General features: G+C 32.1%; 1 protein-coding gene across 5 annotated transcripts; it reads left to right on the top strand.

The window, feature by feature from the left end:
• The first annotated feature begins 11 nt into the window (after positions 1-11).
• On the top strand, positions 12-20,530 carry LOC148622183 (uncharacterized). 5 transcript variants are annotated; one of them, XM_088571817.1, is made up of 8 exons: positions 20-104; positions 2,947-3,228; positions 4,094-4,181; positions 9,000-9,197; positions 13,325-13,512; positions 14,686-14,755; positions 15,259-15,375; positions 17,791-20,530. In XM_088571817.1, exons 4-8 carry the CDS (start codon positions 9,017-9,019, stop codon positions 18,021-18,023), a joined length of 789 nt encoding a protein of 262 aa, XP_088427943.1. In that variant the 5' UTR covers positions 20-104; positions 2,947-3,228; positions 4,094-4,181; positions 9,000-9,016; the 3' UTR covers positions 18,024-20,530. The 5 variants fall into 5 exon arrangements, with proteins under 5 accessions (XP_088427944.1, XP_088427943.1, XP_088427942.1 ...); XM_088571816.1 differs by lacking the exon at positions 4,094-4,181; XM_088571818.1 differs by lacking the exons at positions 2,947-3,228; positions 4,094-4,181 and having other exon boundaries at positions 12-83.
• Positions 20,531-21,492: the final 962 nt, after the last annotated feature.

Below are 21,492 nucleotides of genomic sequence, written 5' to 3'. Positions count from 1 at the left end.
ATTAGTGCCGTCATTCATGAAAAAAGAATCTTCCGAATGGCCTTTTGTAAAAACGAAAGTGAAAGTGCAACAAATAATTCTAGGTGCAAATATTTCGTACTTTGGTAAGGTTGTCATCTTTCAAGAGTAATCAAGGGAACCAAGGTTATAGCGGTAATCAAAAGAATGTAATCCAGGGACAAAGACCAGACATGGAAAACAGACATACACAACAAAGAACATAATTAAAGTAACTAAAATCATACCAAGTAACAAAAGTAAATGAGCAACTCGGACTCCACTAAAAACTGGGAGCATGGACCAGGTGCACCGGTAGGGTAAGCATCCTCTGCTTTTCTAGATACACCTGCCGACTAGCTCATAAAAAGTCAAGTCCGGGGTTGACAAACATGGCCATGTGAGTTATTGCCATTACTTGGTGTCCGTTGTCGTCTGTCATCATCTGTCACCATCGTTAACTATGCCTTTGTTCTTTTCATTAAAAATCTCACGAACTTCTCACTACGACAATAGATTATTACCTAACTCTTACTGGCCTCAATGTATCCACTATAAAAATTGTGTCAATTATATAGATCAAACGTAAAACATGGCTACTGTTGCTTTTTTTTAGACCACAGTGGTCAAGTCACCAATTTCTACATTAAGAGATAGATATTGAAAACTAGTATGTCAATCCTTCCCTTTAAAACTTTTTCTTTGTAATATACTCGTTAAGACATTTGGTTTGTTTTTTGCACTTGGTGACCTTGTCAAATGCAATTGTCTAGGTTTCCATCATGATTTATGTAATGGAAACTTGATGACCTATCATTTGATATAAAACAACCCTACTTTCTGTGAACTTTATCATTTTGCACTTATTAACCCCAACTGGGTTCTTTTCCCGTATAAGAAAATTGATATTTGTGATGTACACATTATGACCTTTAATTTGATGTACGACAATTTTGCTGTATAAAATACTTTAGTTTTTGCACTCATTGACCTCATCCAACTCATTTTTCTGGACGAAACATCAATATTTTGGATGTATGCTTTAAGACCTTTCATTCGATATGGGACAATCTTACCCTCTAAGTACTTTAAATTTTTGCTCTTAATGACACTACTCTTCGAACATGTGTGAGATATTGGGGTTGAAACTTTGATTTTTGAAATGTGCTCACTTAGACCTTCACAAGGATATATCACATGACCCCCTTTGACAAAGTTGAAAAAAATGATATAAATAGATATTGATGAAATATACAAGACCATTGGAAAATATGAAAATTTTAAGTCGTTGTAGTATTGTTGGTTTTATATATTGGTCCTTGGTATTGTGTAAAACAAATGTGCTTGAGCAGATCTTTCATTCTGTGTATTGATCATTTGTGTTGTCACAGAATAGAGGTTCCACCATAATATTTATTCCAAAGACAATTCATTATGGAACATATATTCTATAATACTTTTACCATTCAGAACAAATATTATATAATACTTAAATCATTCAGAACAAAAATTATATAATACTTAAATCATTCAGAACAAAAATTGTATAATACTTAAATCATTCAGAACAGATATTATATAATACTTTCATCATTCAGAATAAATATTATATAATACTTTTACCATTCAGAACAAGTATTATATAATACTTTTACCATTCAGAACAAATATTATATTATACTTTCAACATTCAGAACAAATATCATATAATAGGTATAAGTATTATATAATATTTGAATAGTAATGATACTATATAGTATTCATTTTGAATGATAAAAATATATCTTTTGAATTAATCACATGCAGTATGTTCATTGGTTTATATCACAATTTAATTTATTAAGATATTTACATAAGATCCAATCATTTAAGAACATACATATTTTTTTCATATTCATAAGCTTCCATCTTAGCTTTACATACATGTATTGTGCACAAGTAAATACATCTTATTGTGCACAAGCAAATACATCTAACTCATGATGAACAATAATAAATGTCTATATGAAACCCTTGATTAAAACACCTTTCTGATTTAGATAGTAATCAGCCAGATGTAAAAATTCAATGCTTATCAGGAACAACTGTTATATAAATCAAAATATAACATAATTTCCTTATATTACTGGAACAATAATAATAGTAAAGGAAAAAATATTCGATGCCAGAAATTCTGCAGAACAAATATTATTAAAGCATTCTTTCCTTTTGGAATAAATATTATTAGGAACAAATACATGTGTCTATTGTGGATTTTAAAATATATACCACCCCTTTGAAAAACTAAAATTTCAATAGATCCAATACAATTCAAGATATTTCAAATCTGAAAACTGTATGATAATTCACAGAACATATGCAACAAAATTTCGAAAAATTGGGCAATTCCAAAGCTCATTTTGAGCACAATGAATAATTAAAATATGATGCAATAACAAACTCAAGAACAGGAATTCGTAGAGACATGACACTACCACCATACACCTTAAGATCACTTGACCTTGAAAAAACTTACAAGGTCAAGGTCATACAATCAAGCCAAGGTCACCAACCGGATTCAGTGAAATATTTAAATTGCCATAACTTTTGAACAGACGGTTGGACAGATGTAAACTTGGACTCAAAATGTAGAGCTCATCGAGAGGTTCATTTTCATATGCTGCACATATGCACTTATCTCTTATCGTTTTCTTAGGCCTGTTGTTTGCAGTGAAAAGGCTTTCTAGCACTTCATGACCTTTGACCTGTAGTGCAAATAAAAGGTCACATGCACCATAGATCATTGATGAAGGTCCCATGTCTCTTCAACTTATGGTACTAGAAAATATAAATTTTCAGAACTTTAGTATGATATTTCAAGGGATATAATTCCCGTATGGTTTGATAACTAAATACATGTTTATGTTTATTCATTAGGTCTTCTTTGTATGTACATGAAACTGTTTTCAGGTTGATTCTATCGAGCGATTAAAAGAAATTGTTTTAAAGGGACATAACTCTTAAAGATGATAATGAAATCCTTAGCAGGATCATTTTCTAATAGAACATGATGACATCTACATGCTCACCAAGTATGATCATGATATCCTGAAAAATGAATAGGAGGGACCATGTTGACCATGTTGAAAAAATGCCAAAAAAGGGGAGATAACTTCTGCAATGGATGATGAAATTCTTCACAGGGTCATCCTGTAGAAGTCCTCAATAAGCTCTATGGATGGTCCAAATTTGGTAATTATTTTATTTTTCAAAAACATTTTATATTGCGTTAATGGGGAAACAATCTAGACTTTAACAGTGCTTGAGCCAATATGAGATTGGCTGTAAAGTAGGCACAAAAAACTAGGATAGGTAGGGTAGCAGGAAGACATGTTTTTTTTTTGCCTTACTTTTAAAGAAGACATGACACAAAAATTTTCATTTTATACTTGTATTTATAAAACTATAGAATGTCTAGTTACACGTGTAATAAACGTTTTCTTATCAGGTTAGCGCTAAATAAAGTTAATTAAAATTAATACATCTTTGAAAGTAGCTTGTATATATGATGCAGTGTGATCCACTGATCTGTGCATGGGTGCAATAATCCTGTTTAGAAATTTATAAGACTAAAGTTTCTTGTTTTCTGTCAGCTTTTCATTTTCGTTAGGCAGACATCCCTGTGATGAATCTACAACTATTTCATTTTGCACACTATTTTTTAGGACTTGAACAGGAGGGTACAACTAAAATATTGACACTCTGTGTGTTGTTCTTTCTTTGCTGCTGGGTTATATCATAGACCTGTAATTATAGGTCTCTGGTTATATTAATAAACAAGCCTGGTAGACTTAATTATGACCAAGAGATAGTGTGGGCGGCGGCTTTTATCTTTACAGGATTTGGTGACCTGTGACACAGGTGTGGACTTGCAATTGACATTTGATGATAATTGAAATATAATTGAATTTCTTTTGTCTAATGGAATTTGAAAGAAAACATTGAGAATTTGACACAATTCACAGTATATTTAAAGGTAACCCTACGTGACTTTAAGGGAGCTTTTGTGGTACAGACAATATTTTTGTTAAAGGTCAGTTAAAATATTTAATTCTAGCAAAAATATTTACAACCTGAGGAAGCTACAGCACGAGACCTAAATGGATGATTAAATAAAATCATCAAAAACCAATAAAAAAATACAGGTTTGTATTAAATTAACACACATTTTCCTTAAATCCTCTGTACTCCTACACTTGCCATAACTTGTGTTCTGTAAAAAAAAAAGTGAAATCAATATTTTTCATTGAAGATAGAGATTGGAACAGTTCATAATCTTGGAATGTGAATTTAATTTACTTTATGTAAATAGATCAACCTTACACAACAGAACATAATGAAATAGTTTTATGTAATCTTGAACAGAAGTGGTATGGCCTCACTGTGGATAGTCTAGTCTTCATACATGTAATAGTTAAATATTTCTGACAGTGTTTATCATTTTCTTCTTGAAGTGGTTTCAATTGATGCAACTCTAATTATATTTGCTGGCGAACCAAAACTTTTAATATTTTCACTATCAGTTAGAGAAATAATGCATTTCAACCACTTGATCTATGAAATAAGAACCAATCATGTAACATGGTCACATGACCACATGGCTAATTGAAATTCATATGGCTTGGTTCATCAGTGAATTTTAACCAATTTCAAGGGCTACAAGAGACGTTTTTATGATGTATTTTAGGTGTAATAAATCATATAAACCAAACATTAAAAAAAAATATGTTTTTATGTCGTGTTTCTTTTAACAGACTAAAGTAAAGATAAAAATATTCAGCCCATTGTCATGTAATACCATTATAGAGTTATAGCTCTTTTTTTATATAAAACTTTGACATTTCCAAACTTTTAAATTTTATAATGCTTGAAAAACTCATCATATGAGGGGTAGACTAGTATCCCAAATTGGGAGTTCTCCAGGACTTGTTTCCAATGTGTTTATAGTGGTCAACAAAAGGGAATCTTACTCTGTTCAATATTTGTATACCTTACCTACCTTAGTACCTTTGTCATTGCCACTTTCAATGACTTCTAATGTCGCCTCACGTTAAGTAAATATGATCTGACTTATTGTCCCCTTGCTAGTGATTTTTCAACTGTTTTTTAAAAGATGCCTGTGCCTTTTAATTTAAGTAAAAATATTGAAATATATAACTAACTGGAAAATTTGTAAGACAATTATATTTCATCATACAGCTGGTTACATGAGTCTTGGCTTCCTTAACAACTTGCAGGATTGTTATGAAACTCAGTGGAATGTTAGATTACCATATGGAGATGTGCATATTGTCAGAAATTAGCCCTATTTTGTTACTCTAATGTGTTGTCAACAAAGAATAAGTACTGCTTGATGTTGGGAGTTGGGTATTTCAGAATTGGCAGCAAATTGTGTGTCAAAAGTGCTTAGTCTATCCACCATAAAAATTGTTTCTAATGTGAATTGTACAATGTTCAACAGGCTGCAGGGGTATTAGTCCTGTTTTTGACTTGTTTTGAAAGTTGAAATTTTCCTGGCATTTTTCCCAGCAACTACTCATTACAGCAGCTTGATATTTTAACATACATATATTATTCCTGTAGGTATGCCATGTGGTGGGATTCATATTCTGACTTTTTTGTGTTTGATCCAATTTCAAAAAGTCTTTTTTATTAGCTCACCTGGCTGTAGGCCATGTGAGCTATTGCCATCACTTGGCATCCGTCATCGTCTCATCGTTAACAATTTCTTCGAACATCTTCTCCTCTGAACCTACTGAATAGATTTGCATGAAATTTATAGTGACTGTTCCTTAGAGTTTCCTGCACAAAAAACATTGCCACCATTACTAAAATTAGAACATGGGTTAGACAGCAGATTTTTGAATATATCTCATAAACCTAACAGGTTTTGCCAAATTTTGACAGGGTAAAAATATTCAGCATGATGAGATCTGTCTGTGGTCAAACTTTAGTGAAAATCTGTCGACCCATTTTGGAGTTATTGCCCTATTTGGACGTTTTTTGCTGTTTTTGATGTTATAACTTTCAAAAATCTTCTTCTCAAAAACTAATGTACAGAATTCAATGAAAGTTGGGATTTTTGTTTTGTAGGGTATCCTTAACAAAATGATCGTTTGGATTTTTGATCAGTTAATAAACATGACTGCTGTTACTAAAAATAAAACATAGGGGTCAGATAGCAGATTTTTGCATATATCTCCAAAACTGTTAGGTATTGCCAAATTCTGACCTGGGTTAAAGTATTCAGTATGATGAGATCTATCTGTGGTCAAATTTTGGTGAAAATCTGTGGACCCATGTCGGAGTTATTACCCTTTTTGGACGTTTTTTGCTGTCTCTTTGGCTCAAAAAGATCTATCTTTTAAATTTCAAGATACCTGTAATCAATTTAATAATTGTCGAGTTTTTGCCCTTTTTTTAACTCACCTGGCCATAGGCCATGTGAGCTATTGCCCTCACTTGATGTCCATTGTCGTCATCTTCTTTGTCGTCATCTCTGTCATCGTTGTTGTTAACAATTCTTCAAACATCTTCCCCTCTCAAAGTACTGAATGGATTTCAATGAAACTTAATATGATTGTTCCTTAGAGTATCCTGCACAAAATGATAATTTGGATTTGTGATCTGTTAAAAAACATGGCTGTCATTACTAAAAATAGAACATAGAGGTCAGACAGCAGATTTTTGCAAATATCTCCAGAACTGAACCATTTTACCTAATTCTAACATTTGGGTAAAATGTTCAGCATGATGAGATCTATCTGTTGTCAATTCTGGTGAAAATCTGTTGACCCGTGTTGGTGTTATTGCCCTTTTGGGACGTTTTTTTTGCTGTTTTTGATGTTATTACTTTCAAAAATCTTCTCCTCGGAATCTACTCTACAGAATTCCTTGAAAATTGGTATTACTATTAGTTAGGGTATCATGCACAGAATGACTGTTTGGATTTATAATTGATGAAAAAATATGGCCACTTTTACTAAAATTAGAACATAGGGGTCGAAATACAGTTTTTTACAAATAACTCAAAAAAAAACTATTGAATTTGGCAAAATTCTTATGAAGAGTAATATTGTTTACCATCAGAAGACAGATCTCCCCAATACTTTCAAATGATTTGTTGCCTGTTGTAGAATTTATGGCCCCTGAAACTTATTTTTTGTCGTTTTTTCACGTCACGTTTACAACTGTCTGAGACCCATTGCAACAAAATTTAATACAAGTTGGCATAATTTTTTTAAGGGTTTCCGCTACAAACTAATGATTTAAAATTTTTCATCGGTCAAAAAACATGGCAGTCGTTACTAAAAATAGAACTATTTTTTCCTCAACTATAGAAGAATAATGAAAATGAAAGCTACTCATATGATGAACATGATATTCTTAGTTGACTGGCAGTATTGAAATTATTTTTTAGGTGGCCATAATCAAAATGGCTGCCATTTTGTGACCATTTTCATCAGTTGCTCAGATTGCGATGATTTTTGGTTTCTTTAGGAAACTAGGTGTTATAAGTTGAATGGTGATGACAAAAGATCGTTCTGGGCATCCATTTCCTGCATACTTTTATATTTACTTTGATTTCAACGATAATTGGTTCATATAGTAAATATTGTCTCCTGATATGAATGGTGATGAAAATGTTGGATAGCAATGGTTTATTTTGTGTTCTTTCTCAGCAAATATATACTGGGCTAATGCCCCTCAGACCCGATGGAATAACAGGGCATAGAGAGACACCTGCCCAAATGTTTTCCAGAGGTTCTAAAAACACTTCTAAGGCATTTCCAGCATTTTACAGTGCCTTAGGTACTCTTTTGAACTTGCAGCATTCATCATATATACGCTTTTTCAGCAATTTTTTGTCAAACATGGTAACAAAACATGATACCTTTACTTACTTAGTTAATGGAGCATGGTTTGCAAGGTGAGTGATTCAGGCTCTTCATGAGCCTTTTGTTTGCTGATTTTACCTTTTTTGACAGTTTTTGCCATTATTTAGAAAACAAAAGCTGGTTGATGATTAATGTAAATTGATGAAATGTTCAGTATTTCAAAATCTATTTTGGTTTAAATTTTTTAAAAAATCTATAGCCCCAGAAAATGTAATTTTGACAATTTTCCCTGTTTTTGTCTGTACAGATTGATAATTAATGTAAATTAAAAAAATATATATGTAGAAGTATGTAAAGATCTATGATTGCTGCAGATTTGGAAAAAAAATCTGTTTATTGCATTTTTTAATACTTTTTTACAATTTTACCATGTTATTCAGTTGACATGAGTAGAATGATAATTAATATCTAAATGTTCAGTATTATGACAAATATCATCTGTGCAAATTTAGTCAAAGGTGTTTGACCATTTTTAGGTTTTGTATGCTTTCAACTTTTTGAAGCTATTAAACCAGATGACTGATTCAGGCTCTTGAGAGCCTCTTGTTTATTTTTGGTCTGATTTTGAAAAATTTCAACTAATTTTCAAATTTTGTGCTATATTGTGCCCAAACCAGTTGTTGTGACCATAATGAACGATAAGCCCCTATGCTTAAGTGTGTCAAAAACTAATATTGTGTCCACACTTGCCCTAACTGTTAAGGGTTAGACCACTGTGGGTGTATCATGCTGCACTCTGTGAAACTCTTTATATTTGGTGTCTTTGTAGTTGATTAGAAACCCCAGTACTAATGACTTTTCTTGAACCATCTTTATTCCTAGGTTCAAAATGTTAACCTCTATCTGGTAATTATAAAAAAAAAATGAATGAAGGGTAATAACATAATTACTGATCAAATCTAGGCAGTAGTCAAAAGGGAAATCTCTATAACAAATGGCAATATCAGGGCAAAAACCGCAAAGCACAGCAAAAGTCCTGACTTGGTACAGGCATTTCAAAAAGAAAGTGGATTGCACATATTGACTGCTTTGTTTGATTTTATTCCAATTGTTTCTTTTTTGTAGGTTAACAAAAAGCATCGATGGCAAATGGAAATGATAAAGCTGCAATATTAATTTGTCTGAATGAGGATTCTTCATTGAGGGAAGCCAATGAACATAAATTTAAACAGTTTTGGGAACAAGTGAAAGATTGTAAAGTTCATCCTTCACTGCACTTACATGATTGTAACCCTAAGGACTTGACTAAGGAGCTGAGAACTTGTAAGAAAAATATTGTTATTCTGAAATTTTTGCAATTATTTCATTTTTGCTAAAAATTGTGACTGACATAAAGTCACATTTATTACATGTAATACTCACATTATGCAATGTTAGTGTTGAATGAAGGATTTATTTCAAAAAGGCAAAAACTTAAATGGGATTTTTGAATATAATGACAAAGTTGTAATACTTCATACACACAATAATTTATGATTTTACAGTATTGAATACTGGTACAAAGGTACAGCATTTTTTTTTATTTAGGATTATTTTGGATTTTAGAAAAATAATTTACTTCAACTAACCCCAAGTTCTTCCAAGGGGATTACAAGTAGTCATATTGTTATGGCTTAAGACTTAGTTAATTTTTTTATGGCAAAATAATTTCAGATGTGTCATTTTGACTGTTTGTGCGTGGTGTTGTGGTCTGTTTGAGTGCACTATATTGCCCAACACCTCCGTCGTCAGCACTCTAGGTTTTCTGTCGGGGTTACCTCACCCTTAGCTTCTGAACAGATGTTCTGATCCTGGAAGTACAGGAAGGAAGTTACAGATTCCTAGTTCTGGATTTTCCTCGAGGTTGTCTCCTGAAGCCTTTCCCTGTCAAAGGGTGTAGCCGCAAGGCAGCGGAGGTTTTAAATCAGAGTTTTCCTTCTCCTAGATGGGCTACCCTCCAAGGTTTACCAGCCCCATCTACCCGAGGCTATCTGGTTTTAAGGCGCCAGTGACTCACCTTCGCCCCTTCTCCAGTCTGTCGAAACGGCCGGACCAGGCCCACCAGTTGGTAAACCCATCGTGAAGGTTGGAGTTGGACTTCAGTTGTCAGAGGCTGTTTGAGACGCTCGCCGAAAGGGGCATTTAAAATTATATTGAGAGCCCATTCCCAACACCACCCCTTGGCTTTGACAACCTTCCGCGGCCATTTCAGATGTAATGTGGCTGGCTTTTGATTGGACAAAACCTATTTGTCTATCTTCCCATAGATGTAGTTTTGCCATGTGACAGAGACATCATCAAAACTTTGATGCTAATACTAAGCTATGAGGAAGGACAGTTATATTTTCTTTCTAAAAAGAAATTCAGTTCCAAACACTTGAAATAACTAGTTAGTTGCTATTCAGGTTACATGATTGAGGTTATTTCTTCAATAACAGAGAAAAAAGATAATAATTCATTATAACTTTTTTTAGAAAGGCTTAATTATTTTAAACAACAAGCTAGCTAAATATTTGTTTAGTATTTCTGTGTAAAGTAATTAAATATTACCACTGATAAACAAATGTGTTTTATATATCTTCTACTGGCAAAAAAAGGATTGAAACTGTTTGGCTGTGTATCACTTTGATCATTCATTTTTTTTTCAAAGATCCTTGAGTTATTGACTTAAAATTTGGTATATAGATATATAGATGGCATTTACAGTTTAAGTTCAAAATTTGTTCTGGCTAAGGAATTATGGCCTTTCAAGTTTAAATTGTATATTTATACCCCTGCTCCCAAGGAGAGGACAGTTAGCTGTTTTACCCTTGTCTGTGTTTCCATCCATAACAATTTTTCTGTCACACTTTCTCACCAACTGCTCTTCACAGCAGTTTGAAATTTTAATACGTTCATCCTGTAGGTATGCCATATGGTGGGATTTATTTTCTGAAAAAATCGACATCTTCCTGTTTATTTTCTTTATATCATGATTGAAAGCGGGGGTATAAATAGTGAGCCATCGCTCACAGATGTCTTTGTTTTGTCACATTTAATATGATAAGTATAAACCATATTGGGTTAAAAGAAAAATGTTGAACATCTGACCATTTATTCAAGCAGCTGACAGTTTTAAACAAAAACATTAAAAAAAGTTTTTGCTACTTTCATTGATCTCATTGATCTTAGGAAAGCATTTGATACTTATTGGCGAGATGGTTTATTTAATAAACTATTAGAACAAAAATGTCCATGCAACATACACAGAATAATACATTCTATGTATTCTGATACAACTGGTAAAATGAAGTTTTTCAATGGTATTACTATACTGTCTATACTGTTTAAATCAGAACACGGTAACAAGCAGGGTGATGTCTTGAGACCTAATTTATTTACTTCTTTCATATATGACCTAAAAATAATTGATCTATTAAGTCTTCCACAAATCCAGTTGTCATTGGTGATGAGTCTTATAATATCCTCTTGTATGCTGATAAAATTGTACTGTTATCAGATGATGAAATATGTTATAAATTGTCTAGATGAAATATTTCTTTATTGTTCAAATGGAAACTTCAAGCAAATTCTAATACCGGTAAAGCTAAAGTTATAGTTTTCAACTCAAATGGAAGAAAATCCTTAAATAAATTATGATATGAAAATATCATAATTGAAGCTGTGAAACAATATTGCTAGTAAGCAGTAGTACTAAGATGATACAATGGAAAATTAAATTCAGCAGTATACACTTTAATGGAAGAAAGCTTGAAAAGCCTTCTTTAAAATAAAGAAAATAATACTTTAAACAATCCGTGCAAATTACTGAAAAAACTTGTCGATTTCTTAATTTCACCAATTCTTTTAATTTGTATTGAAATTTGGGGTGTTTTTCTCACTTAAAAAAAGTTCATGAAAGAAATTTTGGGAGTAAATTACAAGGCATCTAATGATATGTGCCATGCAGAACTTGCTCAGCTTCGTCTTAAAACTCTGATTCATTCTCCAGTGATCAATTTTCTAGATGGTTTATTTATGATACATTTTAAAAAAATATAATAATAATATAAAACAATTACAATAGATCAATATTTACATCCCCATGCAGGTCCGGGTGTCAAAATAATAGTCCTGCAGCAGCGCTAAGCTTGTCGTAAGAGGCGACTAAATAGTGCTTAGAGCCCTATCTGGGGGCTAGGGCGCTCTGCTCACAGAGCAACTGGGTTGTGTGCCCCAAGTGGTAGAATGGGATACCCCTGGTGTGCTACATGCTGGGGTTGTCAGGCTATAATACGGAAAACCTGACTGCAAACCATAGTAGTGCACCATGTTGGGAAAGATGCCATGTTCCTTGCACGTTAAAGAACCCTACTGTGGTATTCTCCTGGAGTAGGAACCGTAGGGCTCCGCCACAGGAGGCTAAATTGCCTGACCCTACCCACTTCTCCCTATTTCAAAATTTGTCGACCCCTTTATCCTTGTGTCCCATCCCATTTTTCATTTCATCATCATTTCATGTTCATTTTATCATCCACTTCATGTTCATCGCCTGAATATAGCTGAAATATTGCTGCTCGGGCGTTACCTCAACAATCACTCAGTCAATATTTACAAAGTTAAAACTCCACAGTATGTCAATCTCCAAAACTCCAAAGTATGTCAATCTGCTAAACTCCAAAGTATGTCAATCTGCTAAACAAGAATCTTCTAAAAACACAATAATTATGTAGCACTCCAGTTAAGAATCATGCAAAATGTTTAGTCTTTTTTTTTGGATGTATCACATTTTTCAGATTTTGCATGATTCTTAAAAAGACAGCTACTTATAAAAAACCATTATTTGTAGATGATATAAAGAACATTTTAGAATGTGCCGCTATTTAAAAAATGTGGACAAGTTCCCATTTTCTAATGATAGAAAAGGGACAGCATAGATATATTCCTGTTTCAAAATGTCTATGTACAGTATGCAACTCACGGCATATTGAAAATAAAGACCATTACTTCCTTCATTGTACTCATTTTGAGTACAATGAACCAAAAAATTTAGTAAATGTAGTTAAAAATTGAACCCTGGCTTTAATTAGTTTACTTCTTTATCCAAAATAAATATTCTTTTAAACAGGAAATCAATAATTAATTAATAATTAATTGGAGAATGTTCCTCCAAATTTATATCGAGTTGCTATTAAACAAGTATTCCATAGGGAAAGCCATGTAGACTGACTAAAGTATTAGAAATATGTACTGTTTAGAGATTACAGTTGTTTGTCATATGCTTATTGTAATATTAATCTATTGTTGTAATAGACCACAACCATACACTGTGAATGTGTCTAAAGTATTGGTCAAATAGCTATAGATATTCCTTTGAAGAATGATAAAAAAATGACTTGATTAAAAAGTTGTATTGATTTAATTCATTTCAGATAATGAGAAGTGCAGGAATTGTAAAACCCTTGTGGTTGGAATATCTGCAGATGGTATAGAAGATGAAAAAAGTGGTATAGTGTCATTTGATATAAAATGGGGACAAAGGAGAGCCTTCTCACTTGCTGTTAATAAAGTCCTTGAAATATTTGATGGCAATGATAAAATCAACATCATATTACTGCAGGTATATGTTTATCAATACATGTAAATAAGGTTCCATGTATTATTATACTTACTTAGGTTTTAAACATTATTTCTGTGTACTTCAGGAGAAAAAAACTGGTCTTCACCTTATCATGATGATGCAAGCATAGCCTATGTAACATGCTGACAAATAAATAATAGTGTTCTTTTAAAAGTGTTGTTGTCAGTCATTTCAATTTAAGATATTTAAGAAATTGATAATAAATTGAAACCTTTTTTCTCTATTTTTCCTTTTGAAAATTTTGGCCACTCAACTTGCAGCATCTGCCATGGAGGAAATTTTAGTAATTGTCCTTCTTTGACGTCACCATTGTGTCAAGAGAACAATGTTAGAAACGTCACACACAACATCATTTTCGACTAATCAGGTTTTATAGAAAATAATACACAATCACACAACCAATTGCATAGGTGAATTTTTCATATCACTAGTTTGTATCATATTGTCCATGGTGTGATATCTATCCTTTGAAGAAGTAGATAAAATTACCCAATCAAAAATAACTCTGCATACCACCTTGGTATTCAAATAGGAAGCTTAACCAGAAGCAAAGAATATGCTGGTTTAGACTTGTTTTAATTGATTTTTTATCCCACACATTTTTTTGTAATGCTTTTACCAATTGATTTTATATTTTGCATGTAGTCTTACTATGAGAAGTTACAGATTAAGTTTGACTTTGGTTATGGTTGAATGATTGTTACAGAAGTTACGGCCCTTGGACTTAGAAAATTTCAGTTAATTTAAAGATTTCCACACTTTTTTTTTATGCAGGGGACATTGGAATGCTGTTCTTTTATTGAGGTTTTATACTGATGCTAATATTTTCTATAGACTTACAGGATAATACACAGCTGATATGCTTACAGTCAGAAAAACAAGCATTGGAGTGTTTTAGTTAATACTGTAACAAATTTTTGACTGCTTTACTCAAAGAACTATAAAGCACTCCCATGTTATATGTTGTCTTGTCAAATGGGAAAATGTAAGACTTTAAAGAACAACCTGCTCTGCATTAAAAATTCAAACGATCATTTCAGAATTACTTGATTTAAGGCATTTTTGACGGAACCATTTTGCACCATTCATATTTCAGAATCCCTACAAAAACAACATTGCTTTTATTTCAATCTCATTTTTACTTTGTTTTAGATGTGCAGAATTAGATCAGATAGTAATACTTATGCCCAATCAGGAATACAACATGGTGTTCCTCTTCATAGTATGTGTCATTATGTTATATGTAATTAACACATTTACTAGAAATGCAGAATATCTACTTGGAAAGAGTAAATATTTATGTGATCACAATTGCTGTAGAAAGCAAAGGACAAAGACCCGACATGGAAAACAGACATACACAAAAAAGAACATACAGTAACTAAAATTATACATACAAAGTAACAAAAGCAAATGAGCAACTCGGACTCCACTAAAAACTGGGAGCATGGACTTTCTTGACTTTCTTGACAATTTTTATTTAGACATGTTTAATGTACACTTATTGGAGAGAATGACCTCAGATTTTGTATGTAGCTTTGTTAATTGTATTTTATAACCTGATGGAATACTGACTTCATGTTTAATGGACTTTTTATTTATTAGAACCATATTAAATTTAATTGAATGAATTTATAATGGTGTACCTGTAAACACAGTTTCGTTTAATATTGTATGTATTAGTGGTATGCATCCTCTTGTTTTTGGTTGATATTTTTTTTCTTGAAGCCTCAGATCCATCCAACTCAGACCAAGGTGACACTGCTGTCCCTGAGCTAAAAACCTGGAAACTTGCTCAACCATGTATCAAAAACAGCATTGTAGTGCTCTCAGCACCTTCAGGTATGTAATTACATTCCTTTAATGCTTCATGCTAAATATATACCACTAACAAGTTGTCAAGTGCAAGGTATCTTTGTTCTGGAAAAAATGATCCTATTGCCATCGTTCCTCTTGATCTTCCAAAGAAAGGAAAGATATACTAATGTTTTCAGTTTGTTTGTACAAGTAATAATTAGAATATTTTGTGAAACAATCACAATTAATGAAAAGTAAAAAAACTCAACATTTCTGAGTTTTATACTATTTTATATAGTATGCTTGAGAAATAAAATAAAAATATTTGAAAGAGTGAATATCCAAAATATGATCATAAGTACTGGAGAACACAGATTTAACAAGTGTGCTAATCTTGTGAGTTTAATCCCCTAGTACCATAGGCATGATTTATTTTATTTGGATTATTCATTGTCATATTGTATAGATTTTCTCAAAGACTTATTGCTGCTTTGAAATAAATTTTAACTTTCATGATCAGTGAAGTGATATTCCAAATCCTCAGTGTCACCAAACAAAGTTAGTATCACAAGAGGAAAGAATTTTGATATTTATGCAGTAAGTCCAAGAGTGAAATTGCAGAATTTATTTCACATGTGAATTGTCCAAATTTTTACATTGGGAACATTTTGTAATTCACTGCTGTATAATTATTTATGATAACTTCAAGTTAATTAGGGCCCATTGACTATTTGTGTCTGTCTATCTGTCTGTCTTGGCATAATTATTCACCACAACTAGAAAGTGTGAGGCACACATGAAAGAAAACCATAATCATAAGACATTGCAGAAAAAATTTGGGTACCTCACTGGTCCAAGTGACAGTTAAATTTGGGTACCTCACTGGTCCAAGTGACCACTATTTGTGTATTTATCAAAATTACATGTAGTTATATTCAGAAGTTCCCAATACATATATATATAGATAGGGCATAAGTTGTAAGCAATTTTGGATGCTCTCAGATTCAACTTATGCTTTGTGGAACTTTTAAAAAAAATTATGATGAGAAAAAGTAATCTAATAAAGTTCATTGAAGGTTGCGGAGTCTTTTTGGAGTTTTGTTAAGATAATACATGTAGATGTAATTCTATGTTATGTAAAATAATAGAAAAACAAGCATTGTATAGTTTGAATTTTGATAAAAAGAAGTCCATATTGAGCATAAAATTTGTCATTACTCTTAAAAAGTCTTTATTGTATAAAGTTTCTATTGTAAATTTACAAGTGTATTTGGTACTTACTTGACCTTTTAGTGCATTCAGAATTAAGAAGAAAATGTGAAACTATTTTCTGCAGGGGATAGGTATTAGATACACTATCGTTATCATTCTTTCTCAAATATTCAAAGATATGTGTGTACCAGCCTAACCATGAGAGAATTAGCAGTGGTCAGTAGCAACTTGTAGCAACCCCACTCCTTACTCAAAAATGAAAAACAAAATTTAACCATGATGATTACACAAGGGAACTGTTTTCATTTGCTTCTCAAGATATGTTGTAACAAGTGGAGAATGCTTGTTACATGTATATATAAATGTACACTATAGTGATAACTTAATTTCTATATTTCGAGGGAAAAAATAATTTCTGTCATCTTTTGTCAAGTTTTATGTTGGTAGATACTACATGTGAAAATATGTTAAAATTATCAAGAAATTATTTTCTTAATGAAGTGAATATGTTACAGTGAAACCTGTCTAGAATCCTACTTGGACTGAAGGGCGTATTGTGTTCCTATTTGGACTGAAGGGTTTGTTGTGTTCCTACTTGGACTGAAGGGTGTGTTGTGTTCCTACTTGGACTGAAGGGTGTATTGTGTTCCTACTTGGACTGAAGGGTTTGTTGTGTTCCTACTTGGACTGAAGGGTGTATTGTGTTCCTACTTGGACTGAAGGGTTTGTTGTGTTCCTACTTGGACTGAAGGGTGTGTTGTGTTCCTACTTGGACTGAAGGGTGTATTGTGTTCCTACTTGCACTGAAGGGTGTGTTGTGTTCCTAATTGGACTGAAGGGTGTATTGTGCTTTGGCAAATGTTGAGTTTGCAAGGTGCAAAATGCATTGACAGGGACTTCTGATGATGTTTGGTTTATTTTATCCACCACTTCCAAAGTAGGGAGTATATAGTAATCAGGGTGTCCATCCTTACTTCTGTCCATAATTTCTTCCATTATGCAGTGGGGTCCAACTCTTATCCTCCTACACTGCTGAATTGAATTTAATGAATCTTTCACAAAACCTTTATTATATTTTCCTCCTATGCACCTCCTATTTTAGATTTTGATCTATGTTTATTAAATGGGAGAGTGGGGGTATCAATTTAGTGAGAATTGATCTGTTTTTCTAGCTTGGGGTTTGCTTTAGACAGAAGTCACTGTACACAGAAAGGATGTGGAAATGTATTTGTATGTTATATATTGCAGGTTACTATGCACATTCAAACTTGTATGTAGACGAAGACTGTGGAGGATGGCTTTTTATAGCAATGAATGAAATCTTAAAAGATGTAAGGGGAAAATCTGTTAAACTTCTTCAGTTATTTATAATGGTTAATCAGAAGATGAGTGAGATGACAAGTATTGATGGGAGGGAAACGGGTATGAGCAGCTTCAATCACATGTTAACTGAAAATATTCAGTTACAATTTAAGGAATGATTTTTTCTCATTTTCTTGTTTGTTGGTATATGTTTTGTGATAAGGACAAATATATTTCAATATGTTACAGGTCTTGTTATAAAAAAAATCTCAGGAAATTTAAGATAGTAAAGAAATCGGTAGAAAAGAATTTATTTTTTCAGAAACAAAATGTCTACACTTTTACCATGTTTCATCTTTTGATGGGGTTTCACCTACTTTTGTACTGTAACAATCCTAAAATTTGATAACATGATCATCCTTAGTTGGTTAAGAAATAATTCATGAAGACTCCATTTTATCACTGCTTTATTATGGGCTGGCCATTTATGTCACCTTATTTTACCCTAAGCTATTGCACTGGGTAAAATAATGACATAAAATGACCAAGCTCTGAAACAAAGTCTGACATTCTTAATTCACTCTAGACTCTGCAGCCAGCCCTCTCAGAAATGCAAGAATCTTGCAAAGTTGGGAAAAAGTTAATAATTTTATGCAATATTATCCATTTGTCAAACCATGATTGGTTCAAATAATGTCTGAGAATTTCAAAAGGCCTGTCTGCAGCAGTTAGTAAGAGACCAAATGAACAACTGTCATTGGATGGCTCTTACCAGTCCATGGTCAAACAATAATGAAATGGAGTCTCCCTCAGTAATTTTGTTTGCAGTGACATTTGTCTTTTCATGTTTATGAAAAAAAAAAACACAGCCTATGTGTTGCTTAAAATGGCAATGATTGAAGATGAAGACTCTACTTTGAATTTTTTTCATATTTATCTATGCTATCAGATATAAGACTGTTATGTGTCTATGACATTAGTCTTGTATTTATAGCCATTTTACCACAGCTGTGGTTTAATAGCTTTTGAAGGAAGTTATATTAGAATTGTTCATTTTTTTTTTTGAATATCTTTAGTTAATACCATGTTTTCTTTTTACATACGTTCTTACTATATCATCTGTGCTGCTTTAACAATGTATTTAGATGTGATAAGTTTTGTATGGACTATGATTGGTTTTAAAACCAAACAATATCTGTGATAATTTTACTAAGGAATATTCATTGTAAATTTGAATGCAGTAATTACAACCTTGTTGCTATGACAATGATAATTTCAAATTTTCAGGATTACATAACATATTTAATATATGAATAAATAGATGAATATGAAGGTGAGCATTTTCTTTAGAAGTAAATTTCAGGTAAGTATTGTTCTGTAATTTACATGACATTTGATTTTTTTTTCTTTATTTGATTATTATAATATTTGCAGTGATTGTTTTTGAGATATGGACTTTTTATTAGAGAAAAATGGAAGCTCAGTGGAAAATTCAGTTTGCTGTCCATTTGACAGCCTCTTGTTATTGCTTTACAATGAAGTGTTTGTGCAAGTGATATTATTTTTATACTAAGTTATTAATTATAGTTCTGTGAAAGTACTTTTATTCGTGGATACCAATTTTGGTGGATTGAGGAAAAAACACATTTTTGTGGATGCTTGAATTCATGGTTTTTAAGTTTTCGGTATACACATCAATGAAAATTTCCTTTTCATTGGTAACCAAATTTCGTGGTTTGGCCTAACCACAAAAACCATGAAAATTGGTACCCCACGAACAATGGTACTTTCACAGTAATTGAAATAATTGACCAATAGCTTCTTTTTGTTTTATTGTTGTTTTTTTTTTAAAGATCTAAGTATGTATTATTATTAATCTTATGTATTTAGTTTTATGTGAGAAACTTAAAATCATATAGTTAGCTTTGAAAATATGTGTGACTTTTCAGTTTTATTGATTTAGTCTTTATGTAAAAAACAAGCATATCACAGATTTTGGCTGATCATGTGATTCATGTCTTGGTGAGCTATTATCTTAATGTGGCATCTTCTAGTGATGGTTATTTTTTTTAGAAAGTCATCTCCTTTACTGTTATATATTCACTAAAACCAATATCAGGCTTAATATTATGTGAAAATTTCTATTTACTTAATGAAAATTTTAATTCCATTTTTAAAAAATTTAAAACAATAACTAAATAATAGAATGTGTCGTAGTGGTGGTTTATAAATATTTTGCAAGAAGTTGTTATGACACAAGTCGTTTTGTATTAATATTTCACATGCATTCTTTGTTTACTTCCCAAAATAAATGTATTCATCTTCTGTTTCCATGCAACACATGCACGAACTGTAAAATGTTATATGAAGGTACTCATTTGACTAGTGAATTATCTGGTAATTAAGAGTTATCCCCCATTGAGAGATATGTAATTAGGGTTAAAGTTTTTCAACAACTCTTTAAAAAAGCTCATGATTTAACAAGTAATAATCAAGATATGCAATGTTTTTGGTAAATAGATTTTCTTATGACAAATTGTGAGCATGACAATTAGTTGTAAGCTCTCAATATTCAAATGGTGCCATATGGAATTTATTTTTTATGTGATCTTTTTCATTATATTCATACAGATTTGATAAAATTTGTTTATGTTTATTTTATAGAAAATAAATTGGATATATCATATGAATAGTTTCATCATTTATTATTCTGTTTTATACATTATTATACTTTGTAGACAGGAACGTTAACAGAGTTGACACCTTTGGTTTCTTAGTTGTGCCATCCTCCCTTTTAGTGTGAGAAGTATTTAGTACGAGACCTTGTCAATCCATTTCAGATTAAATACAAGATTCTACATATACTCCTATGTTCTCAGTCATAGTAGGCATTGTGAAAGACATATAATATATGTACATTTATATACCTGTAAAAAATGCTTCAAGTTGGAAGTAAGTTTGAAGTCACTGATGGAAGGGAAATCAAGGGAACCAGGATTTGAACAGTAATCAAAGGATTTTTCCAAGGATAAAGATTAGATATGGAAAATGGACACACACAACAAAGTGAAATAACAATAATAACACATACAAAGAAACAAATATAAATGTGCAATCCAGACTTCACTAAAAGCTGGGAACAGTAAGTTTGTCCTCTTCTTATCTAGAAACACCTGGCAAGTTGCTCATAAACAGTTACAAAAGACAGGAGAAAATTGATGATCATAAAAACATTTTTAAAAGATAGGACTTAAGTAAATAACGTGTTAATAATATACATGTCATTATCATATTGAATCGAGTTCTAATAAGATGTTTCACAGATCATGATAAAAGATTATTGCTTTAAGCTGCATATAATATTTTTTAACAACAGGATATTCCTAATGTAAATTGTTTTAAACCATCACCTTTAAGTTGAAATCACTACAGCAGTAAAGCATACAAATTTACTCTTCCTATCAATACATCCTATGAAAAAAGGATTCTATCTGCCAAGACATTTTAGAGATGTACCCACCAAAACTTTATTAGAAATGTTCAAAATAATCCTTGTAACAAATGGAAGGAATGCTGGAAGCCGTTTCATAGATGTGTCATTAGGGCATAAAAACATGCTGACAGACAACATAAACAATTGTGAAGTTC

The sequence above is a fragment of the Perna viridis genome, chromosome 3, assembly GCF_037379345.1.
Source record: "Perna viridis isolate PV_CMFRI_1.1 ecotype Kerala chromosome 3, ASM3737934v1, whole genome shotgun sequence".
NCBI lineage: Eukaryota > Metazoa > Mollusca > Bivalvia > Mytilida > Mytilidae > Perna > Perna viridis.
Note: the sequence above shows the minus strand (reverse complement) of the source record. Positions and strands in the feature narration are given on the sequence as shown.

Coding starts and splice junctions, on each gene's coding strand:
- LOC148622183 (XM_088571818.1), top strand. CDS start 9,017: ATGGCAAATGGAAATGATAAAGCTGCAATATTAATTTGTCTGAATGAG. Junction 9,198..13,324: donor GACTAAGGAGCTGAGAACTT/GTAAGAAAAATA, acceptor AATTCATTTCAG/ATAATGAGAAGTGCAGGAAT. Junction 15,376..17,790: donor AGTGCTCTCAGCACCTTCAG/GTATGTAATTAC, acceptor TATATATTGCAG/GTTACTATGCACATTCAAAC.